Below are 21,742 nucleotides of genomic sequence, written 5' to 3'. Positions count from 1 at the left end.
TTGCTCAAAGGAAGGAACAACTGGTATGAGGGAAAAAAGAAAAAGAAAGAAAGGAAAAAGGAATGGGAAAAAATATATATATAGAGAGAAGAATAGCTTGGATAACTGTACTGCTGAAGTCTAGTAGTTTATTAAAAGGAACAGTTAATGCGTAATTTTTTTTACTTGTTTTTTCCTTTTTGACGAATTTTGTCTGCTTATATCTGGTAATCTGGACAACTAATTTGAAGACAACAATATGCAATATAACAACCGTAAGTGAATTCCCACCATCTTGAAACAGTGAAACTCTGTACTGTTTCTAATTTTTTTGTTTTGTTTTATTTTTTATTCTCTTTAATGGTTTGATCAATCTTGCATTCTTACATCTGGTAATCTGAGCAACTTCGCTGAACAGTATGTAATATAACAGCCACTGTTAATTCCTATCATTTTGTTTTGAAACCCTGTATCATTTTGTTTGTGCTTTGTCTTGGTTTTGTCTATGCTGTCGGTATTTTGCTATTGTTCTTTTTTTTATTCTCTTTAAAAAAAAATAAATGCAGCTAGTGAAACTGAGGAGCTGGGTTTCTTATTTGATTCTCCTTAGTTTAAATATAAACAGCAATGTGGCCAGTAGCTACTGGAGCAGATGAAGGGTTAAAATGTGAGAGTTCCATGATTTCGCCTATTCTGTTCCGCGATATATTCCCAGGCCCTATAACTGTGTCTGGAACTGAAGGTATTGGCCAATATACGCTTTTTATTCTCCCAAAAACTCAGGTAGCAAAAAAAAACAATCTATGCTTAAAAATTCTCGGCTGATAATCAATCAAGACCTTTCAAAACGTGGAGAGTATTGTGAGGAGGAAAGAGATGAAGGGCTCTTTGGTGAACTGCGGGTGGATGGCAGGCTAGAAAGCTCAAGTCTGCATGTCTTCTACATAATAAAGGCTCGCATTCCCAGACCTCTCTGCTCTCCCAGTCACATCCTATCCTTGTCTAACACTTTTACTCCTTTCCCCTAAATATGCTCTTTCTCTTAGACTGAAAACAACTCCGCACCCCTCAAGACAATGGAGAGAGACCTTGCCTCGCCCAGGGCTAAACTGCCAGCCACAAAGACACCTGGAAGGAAGTCCGAGCCCCCTCCCCCCGCCGCCCCCGTTCCTACACCTTTGCCCTTTTCTTCCAGTCTAGCTCTCCCTTGCCCTAGCCCCTGCCAAGTCAGGCATACACAGCGCCTGACTTCTCGCTACCCAGAAGATTCCCTTCATGAGGCTTTTACCTACACCTAACCACTGACCTCTTATCGGCCCCACCTCTGTCCAGCTGATCCCCGCACCTGTATTAATGCCACGCCCTAAATAAACCCTGCCACAGCCCTGCGTTGCCCGTGGCAGCCTCAAGCCCCTCCCACTCCCAGATGACCACGCCCACCACGAAACCTTCCCCCTGGGCTCCGCCCGAGCCTTCTCTACCCCGCCCCCTTCCAGATAACCCCGGCCCCTTGGCCTCGGCTCAGGCCCTACCGCGTCCAGCCGGCTGAGGCCCCAGTCAACCCTGCACTTGACTCCTCTTCCTCCGAGAGGCCAGCACCCCGTTGCCCGCCTACAACCCTTTCCGCCGCTCTCTCGGCCCCCCTCATCGTCCTAACGCCTGCTCCTCTGCCGCCACACATCCCCGCCGAAGCCATGGGCCTAGACCCCTCAACACTGTAGCCACCCCACCGCTAGCGCCACGCCGGGGGCCCCACTTGCCTTGCGCGCGGCTGTCCCGGACGCCACACTTGCTTAGCGCGACGCACCCGGCAGTCCTAGGTTCGCGCCAGGGATTTCGCGCGCTGACTTTGGCGGGCAGAGGTGGGGACGAACGAGGGGCGGGTTCCGGGCATGTCCGCGCAGCGTCGCCGCGCGGGGGATGCTGGGAGTTGTAGTCTCCTGACACAAAGTAGCCTTGAAAAATGGTGTAGCGGCGCGAGCCCTCCCACACAGCATGCTGGGAAGCGGCCCTGAGCCTGTCCTCGCCCTGGATGAGCTGGTGTGGCCGAGGGTTCCAGGAGGGGACTGGCGGGGAAAAGAAGTTTTGGTGGAATCCTCCGCGCGAGGTACGGCGGGAGGAGAGGCGGGAGGCCGCGCGTGGCATCCCGGGAGCAAGGGCCGGGCCCGGCTTCGGCGCGGGGCATTGTGGGATATGGACGCCGCTCCGGGTTGGGTAGGTGAGTGGGGAGGGGCAGGAAGGGTGCACATCTGGGGTAGCAGAGAGGCGCAGCTGGGTGCGACCGCAGAGCTGAGAGGGACGGCGGCGAGCGGCGAGCGGGACTGGGAGGGCTGAAGGAGGCGGGAGCCAGCTGGAAGGGGCTCCAGGGGGAGGGAAGGAGCAGCTGGACGTGGGGGTGAATCTGAGGTGAAGAAACCCATCTGAGGACAAGGGACCATGTTTGGAGCGAAGCCGCACGTTGGGGAGAATGGTGAGGAGGCCACAGCTTTGGGGGGAGGGGTCTTAGGAGGAAGTGGACCACAGATGAATATCGGTGAGACTTCTGAGTTGCATTGGCCACTGTGGGCCACACACCTGTAGGCAAAGGGTCCATAGCTGGAGATGGGGAGCGCATATACAGATGAGAGCATCTCTGGGAGACCGGAGCACAGGCGAATGTGGTGACCCATTGGGGCCATATCTGCTGGAGGGGCAACAACTGCATATCAAAGACATCTGGGGAGAAGGGAGCCACAGATGCATGCCTAGGGGTGAGGGATCTGTGCCTGGATGCCAGGCGGACATCCGGAGACGAAATGTCTTTAGAGAGGGCAGCAGACGGTCATGGGTTACAGCAAAGTGTAGGAAGTAGGAATCCCTGAGGAATGGGGAGGCGCTAGTTATCACCAGGGTCAGGGGGCACTCTGGAGAGTCAGGCGATCTTAGTTGGACGCTAGGAACACGTATAAGGAGTTGTCCACAGCTGAGCTTCATGAACCCGCCCTATACCTAGGAGTCGTCTCAGAGTTGGAATTAGGCTCCAACTGAACCAGGGGTTAACAGTGACTAGGAGTCAGCAAACACGACGTGCAATTTATATCTGGAAAAAAGTTTGCATCCAGCCCAAGGCCCCCCATAGACAGAGGCACCTGCACTGTTGGGGCAGGCTGAGAATGGAGAAAATGAGATGCCCTGTGGGGATGGGTTAGATATCCATCCAGCTGTTCTCCCCCAGACCCCTCAGGCCCCCAGGATGGAGCTGCCAGAGCCCCCACCCTGCACAGTGGTGGGGAAGGAGGAAGAGGAGCTGCTGAAGCAAGCCTTCTTCTCCTGGGCTGAATTCAGCCGCTTCTTCGACAAATGGTGCCAGCAGCGGTTGGTGATGTTCTCGGTCAAGAACTCCACGCGTGTGGCTCGCAGCCCCTGGGCCGGTGTGCCCCCACTCTACAGGCTCATCCACGTGCTCAAGTACAGCTACGTGCTGCTGGTGTGCAAGGATGTGCACTCACCCAACCAGCCTGCAGAGTGGTGCGTGAGCCTGAGCCTCAGCCCTGCAGGGGGGAGGGGCTGGGAGGGGCACCGAGCCCCCACCCAGAGTTGGGAGGGAGAGAGGCTGGCTGCGACTGGCAAAAAATACCGAGGAAGAGAGCCAAAGAGGAGAGGATGCTTACTGAGAGGAGAGGAGCCAGGGAGCCAGAGGGGCAAAGTACGCATAGAGCAAGAGAGCTCTTGGGCCCAATTTACAGAGAAAGAGAGACAGAGAGAGGCAGACAGAGAGTAAAGAAAGACAGAAAATTCGGAGTCAGAACCAGAACCAACAGAGAGAGCCAGGAAAATAGAGCCAGACTTTATACATATAGAAAAAGGAAAAATGGTGAGACTGAATTCTAGAAAAGCTGGAAGACAAAGGAAAAGACTCCTCTATTCAATAAAGACAGGGCCAGGTCCTATGGTATGAGCTGGGGATATTTTAGTGTATGAAGGGGAGAGTTGAACAAGAGCCAAGATTTCTGCCCTTCCTGAACTTCTAGACTGGATACGAAGACTGATATTGAGAGAAGCTCACAGGTAGTTTACCCCAACTTCATAATGCTACAAGGAGTAGCAGAGAACCATCCAAGAGTGCTGGGAATCACAGGGCCAGGGATGTTTCCACTGATTGCAATATGAAACAGGTTATTCCCCGTACAGTGTTGGGCTTCTAACTTCCCTTGAACAGGAAAGGAGGCAAACCCAGGTTTCCAAGTAGCAAACAGCCAACTCTGTTTGTGCTCAGGTTTGCCCCAGACTCCACTGCTCTCTGCTGCTTCATGTGCTATTGCTTCCTTATTCTGCCAGCCTTGGCCCTCCATGTCCATGTGAGTTTGAGCCCTGTGGCTGAGGAGCCATAGAAAAGAGCAGAGTACTTAAGAACACAGGCTGCCTGAGTCCAGCTCACCTGCTTACTGGATGGGTGTCTTTGAGCAGTGGACTTTACATTTCTAAGCCTCAGTGTCTCATCTCTGAAACGCTACCATTTCTTAAGGGTTTATTAGGCACTTGGCCCTTTTATGACCACATCACATCATTTCATCCCCTTGTTTAGTGCTCGCAACAATTCTTTGGAGTTGGTATTATTTCAGCTCCAATTTCCAAGTGAGAAAACAGGCACAGAATGGTCACAGGACTTTCCCAAGATAACATAACTGAAAGAAGGAAAAACCAGGATTTGGACCTCCCCAATCCAGCTGTGAAACTCACGCTTCTAATTTGCACTTTGTCTTCTCCCCTACCACACATGTTTATTTCAGTTATGGATTACCAATAGGAGAGTTGAGTCTGCCAGCACCCTAAGTATTTCTTGGTTCTAGGCACCAATCTGTTTGTCCATTCATCCGAGAGAGTTGTTTTGAGTATTAGTACGCATAGTATATATGTCCTAGGTGCTAACGTTTCAGTGAGGAGCATTTGATACAGATGAGATTAAGTCACACTTTTGTGATGAAATCCACCCTAACCCATGGGTTATCCAGGAGCACTTCCTGGAGGAGATGGTGCTAGCTCTGCAATATGAAGGGAGAGTAAGCATTGAGTGGTGAAAAGAAGGGAGAAGGAAGAAAGAATTTACATTGTGGTTGGTGGCAGTGGAAATGGAAAGATATAGATGTTCCAGAGAGGTTTTGGAGGTGTGCTGGATGATTTCGATGGAGTGGGGCAGGGAGAGTATGCCAAGGTATACCAGCTGTCTAGGTTCCAAAGCAGGGTTCTCTCATTCATTTTTGTCATACAGTCAGCCCTCAGGATTAGGGCATTGGTTCCAGGACACCAAAATCCACATATGCTCGAACCCCTTGCATAAAATTGCATAACATTTGTATAAAACCTGTGTACCTCCTCCTGTATACTTTAAATTTTCTGTAGATGACTTATAAAACAACACATGTAAATCCTGTATAAATAGTTACCCTACTGTATTGCTTAGAGAATGACAAGAAAAGAGTCTGTGCATGTTCAGTACTGGTACAATTCTGTTTTTTCAAATTTGTTCCATCTGTGGTTGGGTAAATCCACAGATGGGGAATCTGTAGATACTGAGGGCTGATTGTGTACTTACTAAGCACCTCTAGGGCCCAGGTACTGTTCTAGGTTCTGAGGATACAGATGAAATAGGGCAAAATTCCTGTCCACGTCAGTTTTACATTTAGAGAGGAGTGCGAACATAGTGTTGAGGTGTGATACTGGGGAAAGGTGGGTGGCTTCACAGGAAGGTGACCTTCCCCGAATGGAAAGGTGACCTTCTCTGTCCTAGGGACTGAAATACCTCAGCTGAAAGAGGTCAGATCAGAGTCTCACAAAAGCCCATGAATTGTTCTAGGAAAATGGAGGGTGGAGTCCCCACAAACTTGCCATGTTGGTAGATGGGAAGTGGCTGAATGTTGTTAGTTTGTTATGCTTCTACTTGATAGCACCACTTGGCTATGTATTTGTGTTTTACTCATATCAATTTATATGTTTGCATTATTTATATTACCTCAAATAAGACAAAAAGCCTCCCACTCTTGACTTAGATTTTTAAAATCTAGCAGGCTCCTGGGCATGCATGTAAGAGAAAAGAGTGTGTTATGGATCCTTTTCTGGTTTAAGAAGAAAATTGTTAAGTATTTACTCGTAGTACTCAGGGGGTCTCCTGAGGAGAATCACTCTTCTCTGGCATTTACTACCAGGAGCTGGAGCTTCTTAAGTATATGCCAGACCTAGTCTATTCCAAGGGTCAGTGAACTGGAAAACCCTCTGGCCAAATCCAACCTACAGTTTTACTGGAACAGTCACACCCGTTCACTTATATATTATCTATGGTTTGTTTGCAGTGGAGCACCAGAATAAAAAGGGATGATTAAAAAATATAGGAGTTTAAATTTTTAAAAATTGTTGCAATAAAGACATCTTACCATTAATCTTCCTCAAAGCATTCACTCGTATTTTTAATCTCACTTTGTTTTTGTAAAGACACTTGTGAAAGAGGACTTCTAGAACTGCTTCAGAAAGTACCAAAAATGATGGGATAAAGTGTGTTTGAAGCAAGAGTGATTAATGGCAATATGTCTTTTATTGTAATAAATTGCTTTTAAAAATATTTAAACATACACTGTATTTTTAAAATCATATTATTGTATTTGCTTTCTTACCTTTGGAAGAAAGTTTGCCAATCCCTGCAATATAAACCTAGAGCTTCATGTCTGAAAATGCTGAAATCATACTTGGTCATGTAAAAGTGCCATACCTCCTTTCTAAAAGTAGAAGCTCAGAGAAATACTCACTGAATATTTTCTTTTTCTTATTTTCTTTCTTTCTTTCATCTTTCTTTCTTTCTTTCTTTCTTTTTCTTTCTTTGGTGCTTGGGGTCAAACCCAGACAGTTTCCCTCCCTATTTTATTTCATTTGTTACAATACTAATTATAACTGTCTAAACTGACTTCATGTTATGAGCTGGGGCCTGCGGTTTGACTACCTCAGTCCCAGACAAACTCTTGTTCATACACAGAGATGTGTAGGAGAGGGTACACTAAAGTGTGATCTGTGAGAAAGATGACCTGGAAACCCTACAGTAGCTGGTGGGGTCTTGCAGTGGGACATTAGTCAGCCAGTAAGAGGAATGGTGCTGAAGAGTCTGGACAGTCTGTGGAGTGAAGAAGCAAGTTGCAAAAGGACATGCAGATTGTAATCAGTGTCTTGATTGTCAAACAAACAAACAAAACCTACTATGAATATGGTGGCTTAAAATAAGAATTTATCATCTTTTAATTGTGCCAGTCATAAGGCCAATGTGGGTATCAACTGGGGTGCTAAACTCAGGGTGTCTCCAGGGTTGTGTTCCTTCTAGTCTCTGGGAGAACCCTCTTTGCCTTGCAGCATCTGCAGCCCACCCACATTCTCTAGTTTGAGACCCTTCCATTTTCAAAGCCAGCAGAGCAACACCTTCTTGTCTCTTTCTCGCTCTCTGATCCTCTTGCGTCCCTCTGTCCTTTCCGAGGAAGCTGTGATGGCATCAGACCCACCCCAGAGTCCAGGATCTCCCACCTGGAGACCCTTAATTTAATCATTCCTGCAGAATCCCTTTGCTATGTAAGGCAACGTTCGCATTTCTATAACCAGAGATGAACGTTTGGGGCAGTCATTATTCTTCCTCCTACAGTGCTAGGAAGCAAAAATTTTCTATGTAAGCATTCAAAAACTACCATACACATCCAAGAAAGTGCACGTGTCAAATATGCGCAACTGGAGTTTTCCCAAAACGAAACGCACATTTAACCAGCACCCAGAACACGTCTGGCCCCCCAGAACCCTCAGAACCCCCGTAGAGTTCATTGACCACAGAGTGGTAACCGCTTTCCAGTCTACAAACAGCAGAAGTTAACTTTGCCCACTGTTGAAGTTTATATAAGTGGGAGTTATATGACGGGATCTTTTGTGTTTGTCTTTCCTCAGACAGCAGATATGCAAGGTTCATTGTGGTGTGTTCATTCTTATTGTTGGTTGATGTTACATTGTTTTGAATATACCCACTTATTTTTTCATTTTATTCTTGTATATTTGAGCTGCTTATATTGGCTGCTGCAGGTAGTGCTGCTCTGAACACGCCTCCGCACATCTTTCAGGGGCCATGTGACGGCATTTAGGTTATGATCACGAGGTCAGAGGAGAAGCATAGAAGTTGCTTAGCAGATACAGCCACATGGTTTTCTAAAGTAGTTTCGACATTCAACACTGATGCATGAGAATTGAGTTGCTGTACATGTCCATCCACCCTAGATGTTATCAGTCTCTTTTTCTCTCCAATCCTATTTTTATTTACTCATTTTTTAAAGATGGGTCTCACCATTTGGCCCAAGTTAGTTTCAGACTCCTGGGCAAGTGGCTGGGCCCGCACAGGTGTGCCACTGTGCCCAGCTGATCAGTCTGTTTGATATGGCCGTGCTGAGGGTGTGTTACGATGTTTCCTTGGGCTCTTCATTTGTTGTTTCTTTGAGTTTGAGCACTTCTTTACATACACGAAGTTTCAAAACAGAAATATACCTCATAAAACATGAGGAGATGAAATACAGTTTTGGTAGTGGCTGCCTCTGGGGACAGGGAGGAGAGGAATGCATGAGGGCAGGAGCCGCAGAGGTCCTCCTACTGCGATGGCGTTATTGCTAAATCAAGCAGATATGGGACAATGTAAGACGTTTGTACTGCGAAAATCTTTTGGTGGAAGAAGTATAATAAAGCAGTTACTCGCTTTTGACAGAACTGGCGCTGCTGAGTACAGGACATGTGCAAACATGTCATGACTCCTATTTTCAGATACTATTATAATTTTTTTACCTATATCACTTTTTAAAAATTTCACAACCATCCTATGAGGAAGGTCTGATTATTACTTTCCTCTTAACATGTGGTGAAACTAAGGCACCTGGATGAGTTGCCTACCCAGTATCACATACGTAGCATGTTCTTCAGGCTTTCTAGTTTTCTCTATGCTTGAGACAATGAGAGAGTGAGAAAGACGAAGGAAAGAAGCGGGTACGGCGGAGGGATGTGACACTGATTCCTCCCGCAGGTCCTGCCAGCCCAGCTGCCCGGCCTTCATCACCCTCAAGCTGAGCCCGCTGCGGGACCGCCTCGTGGTGTCAGAGTGCCAGCTCACCCACTCACACCCAGCCTGCCCACGCAGGTTCGCCTACCACTTCCGCCCGGGCCACCTGCTGGCCAACGCCTGCCTGCCGGTGCGCATGACCAACCGGATCTCCAAGCAGTTCGTGGCGCCAGACGACGTGCGCCGCCTGCTGTCCTACTGCAAGGGCCCTGACCATGGTGTCCTGGATGCCCTGCACGTGCTGGAGGGGCTCTTCCGCACCGACCCAGAGGCCAAGGTAGGATCTCAGGGGCGGTAAGATAGAGTAGCAGACCTTTTATTCTGCCAGGGGAACTCCGGAGTCATTCATTCATCCCTCTGCCTCCTCATTCCTTCACTCCTTCCCCTCATTCATTCATTCCTTTCTACGTTATCCATCTTCGGAAGCCTTGGAGTGCAGTGAACAAGACATGTGGCCCCTGCGGCTGGCTGCCTAGGAGCACTTACAGCTCTCGTGGGAATGTCAACGACTGCACTGCCCAGTATGGGAGCCCCAACCACACGTGGCTACTGAGTGCTTGAAGTGCAGCCAGTACCATGAGGATCTGGATTTACTTTATTTTAATTAACTGAATTTTTAAAAGCCATGTCTGGCTATTGGCTACTATGCAGAGTTAACTGCTAGAACCACCTTGCAGTTCTAGTGGGAGAAACCAGTGGTGGACAGACACATCCGAAGCGTCAGGGTGGTAGAAGTGTTGGATGCTGGGAAGAAGCTGAAGTGATGGATGGAGCAACCTAATTTTCTTTTTCTTTTCTTTTTTTTTTATCCTTTTGAGGCAGGGTCTCGCTATGCAGTTCCGGCTAGCCTGGAGCTCACTTTGTAGCCCAGGCTGGTCCTGAACTCGCAAAGAACCTCCTGCCTCAGCCTCCCGAGTGCTGGGAGTACAGGCATGCGCCACCACTCCCAGCCTCTAATTTTCTTTTTAAATTGAAATACACAAACAAAATGCACAGATGAAAAGGGTATAGTTTACAAGTGTTCACAAGGTAAAAACAGCCCTGAAGTTACTACCCAGATCAAGATACATTATAGAAATTATATTACATTATAGAATGTAACTTTCTATGTATTATATTATAATATTATTATTATAATATTAATGTTATTATATTATAATGTATTATATCACATTATAGAATGTGGTGGAGGGAAGATAATTACAGGGCAGAATACCGTGAGGGTGGGACAGTTGTTAGGGGGGTGCTGATTTTTTATTTCTTTTTTTTTTTAATGGTAAAGGAGAATCAAACCCAGGGCTTCATGGATGTTAGGTGAGAGATCTGTCACTGAGCACACCCCACCTGGGAGGCCTCCTTAAGGAAATGGTGGTAAAGCAGCGGTGCCGATGGAGAGGAGGGACTCGCATCCTGGTATCAGAGGGAAGAGAGTTGCAGCAGGCAGAGGGAACAGCCAGACGCTGCAGCAAGCTTGCTGTGTAGAGGACTCTCTGTGCCTCTTTTATCCAACTTTAAGGTTGGGTTAAACTTGAGAATTTTAAAAAGAAAGACAAGAAAGGGGAAAAACCCAGGTTATCCACCTGTGTGTTTGTCTCTCATGCATAGAAATGGTCCCAGCTCAAGGTAAAGTGAAGGGATGAACCCACTTCTGGGATCCAGGTACTCTGTCTCATACTCCTAACCAGCCCTGATCCAAGCCACTGGTCAAAGTGTAGCCCTCTGTGTACACATAATACAATGTTATCTAGTTTGATTGAGCACTGACTGTGTCAGGCATTACTCTTAAGTGCTTTACATATTGCTGTTCACTTACATCTCATCAGACCCTGAGGAAGGAGTCCTTCATTCTCATCCCCATGGTATAAAAAAGAGAAATATGAAGCACAGAAAGGTCAAGTAACTGGCCCAAGGTCACACAGTTACTGAGTGGCAAAGCTAGGCTTTGAACTCACAGTGTGGATCCAGGCCCATAGTGTCCACTGCTGTGCTGTGCAATGCCAGCCTTTGGAAGGGTCAGACCCCCACCCGCATCAGTTTGCTGTTCCATAAAAATGGGACCTGCACACATGTTCTCTTTATTGTGTTAGTCATCACTGAGTTACTATTACCACTGATTAAATAAACCTTAGTTCTTTCCCAAAAGCACCCACTGTAAGGCTACTCTGAGCAAAGCAGCTTATTCATAAATGAAAGCCTTCAAGAAGAGGAATTAGCCCTTTAACCTCCATGGTGGACACTCTCATGGCATCTAGGCTAAACCGGGGCTGCCTGCTGGCTGTGCATTCTGGCCACCTTCATACTCTTAAAGAAATGAAGAGGAGGTCCTCAAAAACCAAGGGACAGGCCAACAAAAGGTTATTCCTTTGCTTTCTTGCTTTTTTGCTTTCTTCCTTTCTGGTTTTTTGGAGAGAGGGTCTCGCTATGTAGTTCAGGCTGGCCTTGAACTCACTATGTAGCCCAGGCTGGCCTCAAACTTTCAGTGATCCTCCTGCCTCAGCCTCCCAAATGCTAGGTTTATAAGTATATACCATCAAACCCGGCAGGTTATTCCTTTATGAAAATATTTAGGCATTTAATTTGTGAATACGTAACATAATTTACATGGTCCTAAAATCAAAAGAGTATGTGGTGAACAATCCCCTTGTCAGCACCTATGCCCCAGAGCTCTTCGTCAGAGGTTACCCAAATCATCAGTTGCCTATGTATCTTAAATATCTTTCTGTTTTTTGGCCCTGCTCTGCCCAGTGGAACTTTTTGCAATGGTAGAAATGTCACAAGTGCTGTCCAATACCGTAGCCCTGGGGCTCACTGCTCACTTGAAATGTAGCTAGTCTGACTGAGGAACTGGATTCTTACACTTAAGGTAAATGAAATTTAAATATCCCCATGGGGCTAGTGGTGTCTGCATTGGGCAGCATAGTACACTATATACAGGGAAGCTTGCACTTCTCTATTTTAACCTTATTTCCTCTACCTCGCAACCACCCCCACTCAGGAGGGCAGTGTGTTCTACATACTGTTTTGCATCTTGCTTTATATGTCCAGGGGTGCCAGATGTCAGCATCTTTCAGTCTTCCTCTGAGACCAATCAGATCCCCCTGAGAAAATTCATCCTTCTGGCTGGGGGATGAAGGTGGGGGAAAGAGGGCTGTAAGCTGGTATCAGTCAGCAAGGTGCACTTAGTCCCGTTTGGGGTTTAGGATCCCTCCCTCCTCACCCTTAGATGGGCCTGATGTCCCCAAGGGCAGTACCTCATTCTGCAGAATGAACCTCCAGTCATGGTCTTCAAAAGGAGGGCATATCAGCTTCACGTTACCATAACAAAATTCCTGAAGTCATGAACTTATAAGGGGAAAAGGCAAATTCAGGCTCCAGTTCCAGAGGCTCCAGCCCAGATTAAAGAACTCCATTGCTTTGTGCCACTGGAAAGGGTGGCACATCCTGGCAGGAGCACATGGTGAGGCAAACTCCTCAACTCATGAGGTAGAGAGAGACCTTGGGGACAGGCAGGTCCCACAGTCCCTCCTGGTCATAACCCAGTGATCTAAGGGCCGTCCACCTCCTGAAGGTTCTCCCACCCCTCCTGTTCGTGCCACCTGGAAGCCAGCCTTCAACACAGCACTCTGGGGGCACTACTGACGTTCAGACCATAGCAGGATTGCTTTGGGAAGCTGAGTACCTGGCATTTCCTGAGCTGGAGTGGTTTTCTTGGTCTTGGAAGGGGTCAGACAAGAAGAATGCTCAAAGAGCCACAAAGCACAGTTTGTAGGCAAGATTGGGTGGCTGCTTACTTGGAGATGTTAAGGCCTTTTACACCTGTACTGAGGCAGGGATGGCCGGCTACAGAGTCTAGTGACTTACCGTTACCTCATGTGTGGGCTTCCAGTAACCAGCCAGTAAGCAGGCTCTGGGCAAAGAGAGGCCATACACGGCAAAGCACCCTTCTCTGGGGCACACCTGCCTTCTGAGAAAGACAACTGTTGATCTGAGTTTGCTTCTTTTAAGAATACTAAGTGGTAAACCAGTATGATCACATTGGAGGGCAACTTAGGTCATCTAAATAATGGAAGCACCCACCCCATGACCAACAGTTCTGTTGCTGGTAATTTCTCCTGCAAATGACAGCCACACAGCTCTGGAGTGACATATATGAAGTTAATCACTGATTCATGAAAGCAAAAGGTTAGAAATAGCCAACACTCACGCGTGGAGGATGGTTATATAATTTGTGGCATCTCCATTCATGGGATATTATGAAGTGCTAAAAACTAGAACAATCTAAAATCTGGAAGGATCTTTCAGATTTATTTTTAAGTTAAAGCAAGTTATGAAACAGTGTAAATAATAGGCTGTGTTTTGCACAAAATGGTGAAAATAAGAATTATAGATGTGCTTGCATATATTTATATAAAGTAGAAGAATACCAAGAGGCCGAGCATGGTGACACATGCCTGTAGTCCCCCACACTTGGAAGGCTAAGGCAGGAGGACTGCCGAGAGTCTGAGACCAGTGTGGACTACCTAATGAGACCCTGTCTCCAAAAAAAAAAAAGAACGCTAAGAAATGCAGGTGAGGGTAGGAATAATGAATGGGAACAGGACGGTTAGTATTCCTTGAGTTTGAGGAATAATGAATGGGAACAGGACGGTTAGTATAAAGAAATGGGAGTAAGGCACTTTGTATAGTTTTATATTGTTTGGCCATATAAACTTCTGGATCATACAAACTTTTTTGCACATTCAAGTAATTTTTTAAAAGATGAAAAATGAGCAATAACCCCCAATATACTATATCTGGTTTCTCTCTTGAAAGGAAAGATTAGGTGAGTGATGTCAGGCAGGATGGTCTGGGGTTGCTGTAAGAAGGACCAGCCCTCAAATCTCAGTGCCTTAACTCATACATTTCCTGTTCACCCACATAGCTACCATGAGAGGACCTGGGAAGTACTGCTTATCTATTGTCTGAAGACATAAGAAGACAGGCATCTATCCCAACATAATTACCATGTCTGTCAGGGAGGGCCTGGAAATGAGGCCTCAGGTCACTTCTCATTTCATTGGCCAAATCAAGTCACAGCACCCCATACAAACACCAGTGCCCAGCACTGGGGGAACGCAAGTGCTTATCAAAGGAGCAAAGACATTATAAGCGGCTGTATTGCCAAGGTCCTCCAAAGCCCTGTTGGGATATGGGGTCCATTATCAGCCGTGATAGATCACTCCTGTAATCCCAACACTCAAGAGTCTAAGGCAGGAGGATCGCCTTGAGTTTGAGGCCAGCCTGGGTTACATAGTGAGTTCAAGGCCAGCATGAACTGCATAGGAAGAACCTATCTCAAAATAACCAAAAATATGGGGTTCATATTTCCACCACTGTGTAGACACCTGGGCTTCCGGCAACTCAGTTTGCGTTTCTCTGCCTGTCTCCACAGGAAGACGCTCTGTACCACATGGCCTGTTTTCACATCAGACCTTCTGTCTTTGGGATGACAGAGTAACATCTGGCGACTTGATTTTATTTATTTCTATGTGTGCTAAAAGCTTTATACACACACAGTTGTACCATTTATTATTTGTAGGACATTGAACTAGTTGTGAATAGGCTATTTAATTTATCTGTGCATTGATTTGTTTATCTGTAATATGGGTATAATAATTGTAACGATAGTTGTATGAGGAGAGAGAAAATGGTGCCTGGAAAGTAGGAAGCCCTGTATAAGCTACTTAACTATTGTTTTTGTTACCTGGATTTTTTTCTTCAGGACAGAGTAGAGAATAGTATCATTCTGGTCATAGAAGGAGGAAAGGATGTACTTACTATATGTAGAAGGAAGGATGTACTCACTCATGAGAAGAGGTGTAGATGGAGAATAGTAAGTGTGGTAGTTTCTGGTGCTAGCATTTGGAGAATCTGCCTTCTATGATAGATGCATTCCCCGGCCACCAATTTATTTGTCCAGAGAAGACACCTGCACTCGTTTGGGTCCTCAGACTGCTCCACCCTGGGCTTCTCTGTCTCCACAAATGCATCACCATACAGTGTGTTGCTCAAGCCTGAAGCCTTAGTCAGGCTTATTTGGTGATTTTTAGAAGGCTGTGAGGTAAGGTAATCAGGAACAGGAGTAGCCCAAGTGAGGAGCCTATATTGACTGAGGCCCTGGGGGACAAGATAAGGCAAGCTCAAAGGTCCTGATTTTCCTTCTTGGTCAGCTTTGCCTCACTATAACCAAATACCTGATACAAGTTCCTAGAAAGTAAAGAGAGATTTATTTTAGCTCATGGTTCTGGAAGGTCAAGTCCAAGAATAAGTAGTCCCCATGGTTTGGGCCTCTGATGGGGGTGGCACACATTGGAAGGGATGCATGTCAAAGGAAGTGTTCACGTTTATAGCCAGGTAGGGAAATGGGAGGAGTGGAAGAGACAGAGATATAATATTGAGGACGCCAATGACCTAAAGACCTCTCTCTTGGCACTGCCTTGTAAAGGTCTACAGAACTTCCCAATGCTAACACCCCCGGAACAAGCCTTTAATAAGTGGGACCCATCCCTGTGGTATAGACTCTTGGTTTTACTTTGGGTTGGTTGGGAAGTCCTGGGGAAAGTTGCCAAGCAGGGCAAGGGGCGACCCGATAAGAGTGGCAGTCCGATGGGAGAAATGGAGGATGCCGGAAACCCAGTAAGTACATGGCCATGATTACCGAGGTGGGAGAAGGTCGTGGCTCCAGCCAGGATGGGGGTCAATGGGACGAAGAGAAGTGGTCAGAATCGGAACTCATTTTAAAGTACGTTTCTGGGATTTAGAGGTGGAGTACATGTGCAGGGTAGGCAAAGAGGGAAACCAAGTATGAGGCCTGAGTTTTGGGGCCTGAGCTGGAGGGAGTGGTGGAGCTGTGGGCTAAGGTGGGCTGAGCAGCAAGGGGCAGGTTGCAGGGTGAGTTTGTGAGACTCAGTTGTAACTTGGAGCTTGTAGCCTGGAGGGATGCAAGCTGTCCAAGGTGCTGCAGGGACAGTTGAACAAGGTGCATGTGGAGCCTAGAAATGCAGCATGGGGAGTTCCCTACTTGGAGACGATAAAGGCCCCGTGTTCATGTTGGGGGAGCATAGGGCAGGGAAGAGGAGAGGAAAGAGCTCAGCAACATTCAGAGGTGGGGCGGAGAAGGGCAAGCAAAGGAGACTTCAAAGGAGATGCCTGTGAGGAAGGAGGACAACCAGGAGCTTTCGGGTGACCGTGGCCAAGAGAAACCTGAGAACATTCCGGGATGGGGGCGGGACCGCTACGCTGCTACTGCTGGGAGCTCCAGCATGTCTGTGATAATAACGGATTTGACACATCTGGCCTTGTTGGGAGCATTAGACGTGAATAATCTCATAGAGGCCACACTAGGGCCCTGTTATAGCAACGTGCCCATTTTGCCAGACAAGGAAACTCAAGACTCATGGAGAGGATGTCACCTGCCTGAAGCCCCACAATAAAAGGCAGATCTGAAATTCAAAGGCAGAGTCTGTCGCCTGAATCTCCACTCCCAAGATGTGCCCATTGGCTGTTACCATATACTCTCTCATGAGTTCGCTCACTGACTTGGGATGTTTTGAGCTACTCAAACATGTTCTTGGCTAGGTGCTGTGCAAAGTATCAGAGATGCAAAGGGAAATGCCCTCTCAACCCTAGGGGGCTTGTGTCAGAGAAGACCAGCAGGCAGTGGGCAAATTGACAAGTAAAGCTATGGCATGCCGCGTAGCAGTAAGTGCTGTGTCCAGTGGGGGCTGCTGAGAGGTGGGGTGTTTACCTAGTTGGGATAACAAAAAATCTTTAGAACAGGTGGTTTCTGAGGAGAGATGTGACCGTGAGAGCAACAGTGAAGTCTTGGAGACTCTTCCGGCTTGCTCACTCAGTAGCGTTCCGTAGGGATGATGCATTTCATCCTTCCAGCACAGCGGGACTCTTGCTGTCATCGCTTCACAGGGGACAGCCAGTCAGGCTGGGCAGTCTGTCCTCAGAAGCTTTGTTTTTAACAGTGGCCCTGTCTCTCAGTGCTAGAAGAAAGGAATGTTCCATTTCTAGGAGGGGAAATTGGAGAATATAGGGGTTATTGAGAAAACAGAGGCACTGACAGTAAAATCAAGCCAGAAGGGAAGGGGAGATGTGACTCGAATCTGGACCCACTGCCTCTGCAGTCTGCTCCTTACCACTAGACCAGTGGTCCCTTGGGCCGTGGGAACCTGGCCGGGGGGCGGGGTCTTGTCAAAACACAGATTGCTGGGTCCTTTCTGCTCCTGAGTTTCAGCCTCAGCAGATCTAGGATGGACCCAAGAATGTTTGTCATGAGCCCCATTCCTGATGCTGATACAGCTGCTCCAGGGCCCACATTTTGAGAACCACGGCCCTAGATGCCCTCAGCACATGAAGGAATGAATACCCATTTCCCAGTAGGAAAAACTGAGGCTCAGAGAAGCTATAAGTGTTCGGTGTGCAGATATCATCGTGGTGCCTTATGGCAAAGCCAGGGCTAGAGAGTCCATTTTTCAACCATGCCCCTGCACTGCCTTCTGCTGGTCAGGAGAATAAATACGGATATACACAAAAGCGACTGGATTCCGGTTTCCGGTTTCCCTAGAGCGAGAACACAGGCTGGGCGAGGCGTCAGGCTTCCCCTAAACTTTCTCTTCTCCTCCTGCCCGCGCCTGCAGGTGAAGCTGGTGTTCGTGGAGGACCAGGCGATGGTGGAGACTGTGTTCTTCCTGACGTCTCGCACCAGGGCGCTGCTGCGGCGCTTCCCACGCATACTCCTGGTGGACCGGCTGCCGGCGCTGCAGGGCGTGCTGGACCTGCTGGCGGTGCTGTGCGTGGACGGCGCGGGCCGCGCGCGCCAGGCCGCCTGTTGCGTGGCACGCCCGGGCACGCCAAGCCTCCTGCGCTTCGTGCTGGTCTCGCTGCTGCAGAGCGCGCCCGACGTCAAAGGCCGCGTGCGCTGCCTCACAGCTGGGCCCGAAGTGGCGGCACAGCTGAGGGCCGTGCGCCAGTTGCTGCCTTGTGCGCGCGTACAGATCTGCCGCGCACAGGGCCTGGAGACGCTCTTCAGCAAAGCACAGGAGCTGGGCGGGGCCAGCCGCGAGGACCCAGGCCTGTGGCCGCTCCTGTGCCGCCTGGCCGGCGCTTCGTCCTATGCCGCCTACTCCGAGGCGCTGGCTGAGCTGCGTGCCCAGGGCCCAGACGCCTTCGTCAAATACTTTGACCACAACTGGGCGCCCCGCCACGACATGTGGGTGCGTTTCCGTGCCTATGAGGCGTCCCGAGACCTGGACGCCTGCGCCCTGGTGCGTGGCCACCGCAGGCGACTGCTGAGCCACCTCAGCCCTTCGCACAGCGTGGCGCAGTGCCTTCGTGACCTGGTGGCCATGCAGTGGGCCGACGCAGCTGGGGAAGCAGCCTCTGAGGGCGCTGATGGCCGGGGGGTGTGGCTGGACAGCCAGCTGAGGAGTGGGGCCCAGGTGGAGGCGGGGAGGGGCCTGGAGACCAGTGACAAGGGAGGGGTCCAGCCAGAAAGGGAGAAGGGGCGGGGTTTGCAGAGGAGAGATTGGCCCGGGCTCAACTTGGAGAACCGGAAGGGGAGGGCGCTGGAAGGGAGTGTCTGGGGAGGGGGCCCGTTGGAGAGAGACCACCCGAGAGGGCCCGAGGTCAGGGACTGGAGGGGACCCCACTTGGAGGATGGAAGCTTTAGGGTGCTGGAGATCACAGACCCGAGGGGATCGCAGTTTAAATCAGAGCGAGCCGGGTCTTTGGAAGGAAATCTCTGGAGGGGCTTCCAGCTGCAGGATGAAAGGGCAAGCGTGCTGAGGGCCCGAGACTGGAAGAGACCCGAGTCGGAAACAGACAAGGGGAGAGGGGTCGCTGTCAGAAACTGGCGAGAGATCCACTTGGAGAAGCCTTTGGAGGTGGTTCCTGAGAACGGAGACCAGAGGGGGGCCCAGTGGGCGGATGAGGAGCGGAGAGGACCTGAGATTGCAGAGGCGCGAGGAGGACGGTTAGGGGTCAAACGGAGACGGGGCCTGGAGGACCTAGTTGTAGTCCAGCTGGGAGATGCGAAGGTCACAGGCGTGGCAAATGGGGATGGAGCGGGAGCCCGGCCTGTGGGCTCCAAGAGCAGAGCGGGACGTGGGATAGAGTGGGGGGACCCAGGAAGAAGGTGTCCAGGGCTGGGGAATGGAGTCCGGGATGCCACCCCTAGGGGGACCGTGTTGGAAGGGAACCCACAATGGGCAGTGATGAGGAGCGGGTCCCAGGCTGCAGGGGAGAGCCTGCAAGATGGAGGCGAAGGCCCACGGGGACCAAAGAGGCTTTGCTGCCCCTCCAGAGAGGAAGGGATAGACTGGGAGCCACTGGCTAAATTCCGGGCAGCCTGTGGGCCGGAGCTGGCAGACCTGGTGGCCGAGGAGCTGGCCTTTGCCAGGCAGCATGGCACCCGGGGTTTCCACTGGACCGGAACTTGCTTTGCTCTTAAAGACGGCTCCTCAGACTTCTTCTTGGATGGGGCCCTCACGTACTGCAGCTGCTCAATCCACGCTGCCCGTCGCTTGCCCTGCCGACACCTCTTTGCAGCACGTCTCCTCACTGGGGCCGCCTTATTTCACATGGACCTGCTCAGGGATTGCTGGGGGACAGCCGAAGAGCCCTGACCCTTCAGTCTCCTGCCTGCCACCCTCCGTGTGGAGGGCAGGCATTCTTTTATCCCAAAGATGATAATAGGGCTAAGCCACTGAGGCACCCCTGTCCCTCTGGCCACCTCCTGGGTCATCCCGGGACCTTATCTTGGCAAATTGCCTCTCGGGCTGAAGGAGAAGCTGAGAGTGTTCTCTGAGGTCCTGGAGCCACAGCTGTAGAAAATGCTGGTGGCCAGGTTGGGCCCAGAGGGCTCAGGAGAGGCACGTGTGAGGAGAGGGTAGACAGGGCCAGGCCAAGACAAGAAGAGGGCAGAACTGGGAGAAGGAGCAGGGGAGGACAGCAGGACGCGGGGAGACTGGCAGGAGTACACTGGTCGTAGGGATTGGAGGGCCGAAGGTGGAAAAGCAGGGGACAAAAGGTAAAGGGATCACAAGGACAGGTGAGGGGAACAGGCAGAAGGGGAGGAAAATGGCGGGGAGAGGACAAGAGAAGAGGCAGAAATGGAGAGGAAAGGAGGAAACATGGCAAGGTGGGAAGGGAGGGCAGACAAGAAGGGGAGGAGACAGGAGAAAAAAATTTAAAACGAGACGAAAGAATGACAAGGGATATGGAGAGAGAAGACGCAAGAACGGGGTGGTTGGGGTGTTTGTCCAAGATGTTGATACTGGGCTTCCCTGGACCTTCTGGTTCTTCATTAGAAAATGAGAGAAGGCGCTGGGGGTCTGGAGGGATGAGCTGGAGGCTCCCCTGGGGAGGGACCTGTCTGCATTGTTAAAGACTGGAATAAAACAGTATTATTTTGGTTTCCATGCTGAGTTCGTGGCTTCCGGGGGAGCATGGGAGGCTTGGATCCAGAAGAAAATTAAGATGGTCCGGCATCCTTTTATTCTTTCTGTCAAGTCCTTGTAGGGCCAAGTGAATGGAGGAACCGCGGTGAATCATCTCCACAGCAGCTCAGCCATTACTGCCCCTCACCTAGGCCAGAGCACACAGGTGGCAGCTGCCTGACATCCATCAATTCTACCTCAAACAACTGGTCATGCTGACCATCCTCGCCCATGATTGGTTGAGGATGGGCCTATAACCCAGACCTGGCCGTTGAATCTGCTCAAGTTTGGGTGAGAGCCTCTGAAAACAATCCCCTCCCTCATGAGAAGTCCCAGAATGAGACAAGTCTACACCTGCTCTGAACCACTATGGGCCAGAGTGAGAGTAAAGCCTACACGAGGCCTCAACTGAGACATGAAAATCTGAATTGTTGCTTGGCTCCGAGGAATACAAAATCTGCTCTACCGTGGGGCTCTAAGGAAAGGGTCTATCCTAATGATTTAGGGAAATTTGGGTTGGGGTTTCTGTTATCACAGCTGATGAAGGGAACTTTATTGTAGTTTACAAAGTCCAGTGTGAGGTGGCTCAGAACTTCTCAAACTTTAGTGTGAATGCTGAAGGCACTTTAGTGGTGGGGGACAGAGTTGGATTCAGTGGTCTGGGTTGGGGCTTGAAATTCTAACAAGTTCTCTGAAGCAGTTGATGGATCCTGGATCCTGTGGTGCTTATAATTACTTTGAAAGCAGTGAAAGACTACAATTCAGTGGCTCATGCCATGCGAAATGAAAGGCTTCTACCATAGATGAATGCAAGGGATCCAACAATGTCAAATCCCTCCTCTCATTTCTCCTGGTCTTTATGTGATGGTTTCGTACCAGAAAAAGCCCCATTTGGGCTGAGGAAGACAGATACTTTAGAAGCGCTGGCATCGCACGCTCATACCTTGGTTAAAAAACACCTTTCTGTAAGTACCCATGTAGTAAATCTCAAAGAAGAAACTGATAGGACTTAGTAAGGGTATCAGTTATTGGTTACTACATTACTGCTGTGTTAACAAAAATAACATTTTAGAAGTATATAAGAGTAAGCATTTATTGCCTATATGTCTTCGGTGACCTGATGGGGTGGGGGTAGGGGTAGGGGTCGGGGGGGTGAGTAGACCTTTGCTTTTCAAAGTGTGGT

The 21,742-nt window shown here is 49.2% G+C and overlaps 2 protein-coding genes across 5 annotated transcripts in view; one reads left to right on the top strand and one right to left on the bottom strand.

The window, feature by feature from the left end:
- The window catches only part of Lig1 (ligase I, DNA, ATP-dependent), a 41,568-nt gene extending 39,666 nt beyond the window's left edge, over positions 1-1,902 (bottom strand). The window contains exon 1 of one of the 2 annotated variants that reach the window (XM_005414923.2): positions 1,740-1,902. The gene's annotated coding sequence lies outside the window, so the exon portion shown is untranslated. The remainder of the gene's footprint in view (positions 1-1,739) is intronic. The other variant, XM_005414919.2, reaches the window with a different exon arrangement.
- A 264-nt stretch (positions 1,903-2,166) lies between these two features.
- On the top strand, positions 2,167-20,539 carry LOC102007839 (chromosome unknown open reading frame, human C19orf68). 3 transcript variants are annotated; one of them, XM_005414917.2, is made up of 4 exons: positions 2,167-2,197; positions 3,194-3,486; positions 9,038-9,350; positions 17,761-20,539. In XM_005414917.2, the coding sequence occupies exons 2-4, from the start codon at positions 3,212-3,214 to the stop codon at positions 19,744-19,746; spliced, it is 2,574 nt and encodes an 857-aa protein (XP_005414974.1). In that variant the 5' UTR covers positions 2,167-2,197; positions 3,194-3,211; the 3' UTR covers positions 19,747-20,539. The 3 variants fall into 3 exon arrangements, with proteins under 3 accessions (XP_005414974.1, XP_005414972.2, XP_005414973.1); XM_005414915.2 differs by having other exon boundaries at positions 2,176-2,193; XM_005414916.1 differs by lacking the exon at positions 2,167-2,197 and adding an exon at positions 2,211-2,449.
- The last annotated feature ends 1,203 nt before the right edge of the window (positions 20,540-21,742 follow it).

This window comes from Chinchilla lanigera, unplaced genomic scaffold, assembly GCF_000276665.1.
Source record: "Chinchilla lanigera isolate Chin_1 unplaced genomic scaffold, ChiLan1.0 scaffold00208, whole genome shotgun sequence".
NCBI classification, from domain to species: domain Eukaryota; kingdom Metazoa; phylum Chordata; class Mammalia; order Rodentia; family Chinchillidae; genus Chinchilla; species Chinchilla lanigera.
The sequence above is the reverse complement of the archived record's forward strand: the minus strand, read 5'-3'. Positions and strand labels throughout refer to the sequence as shown.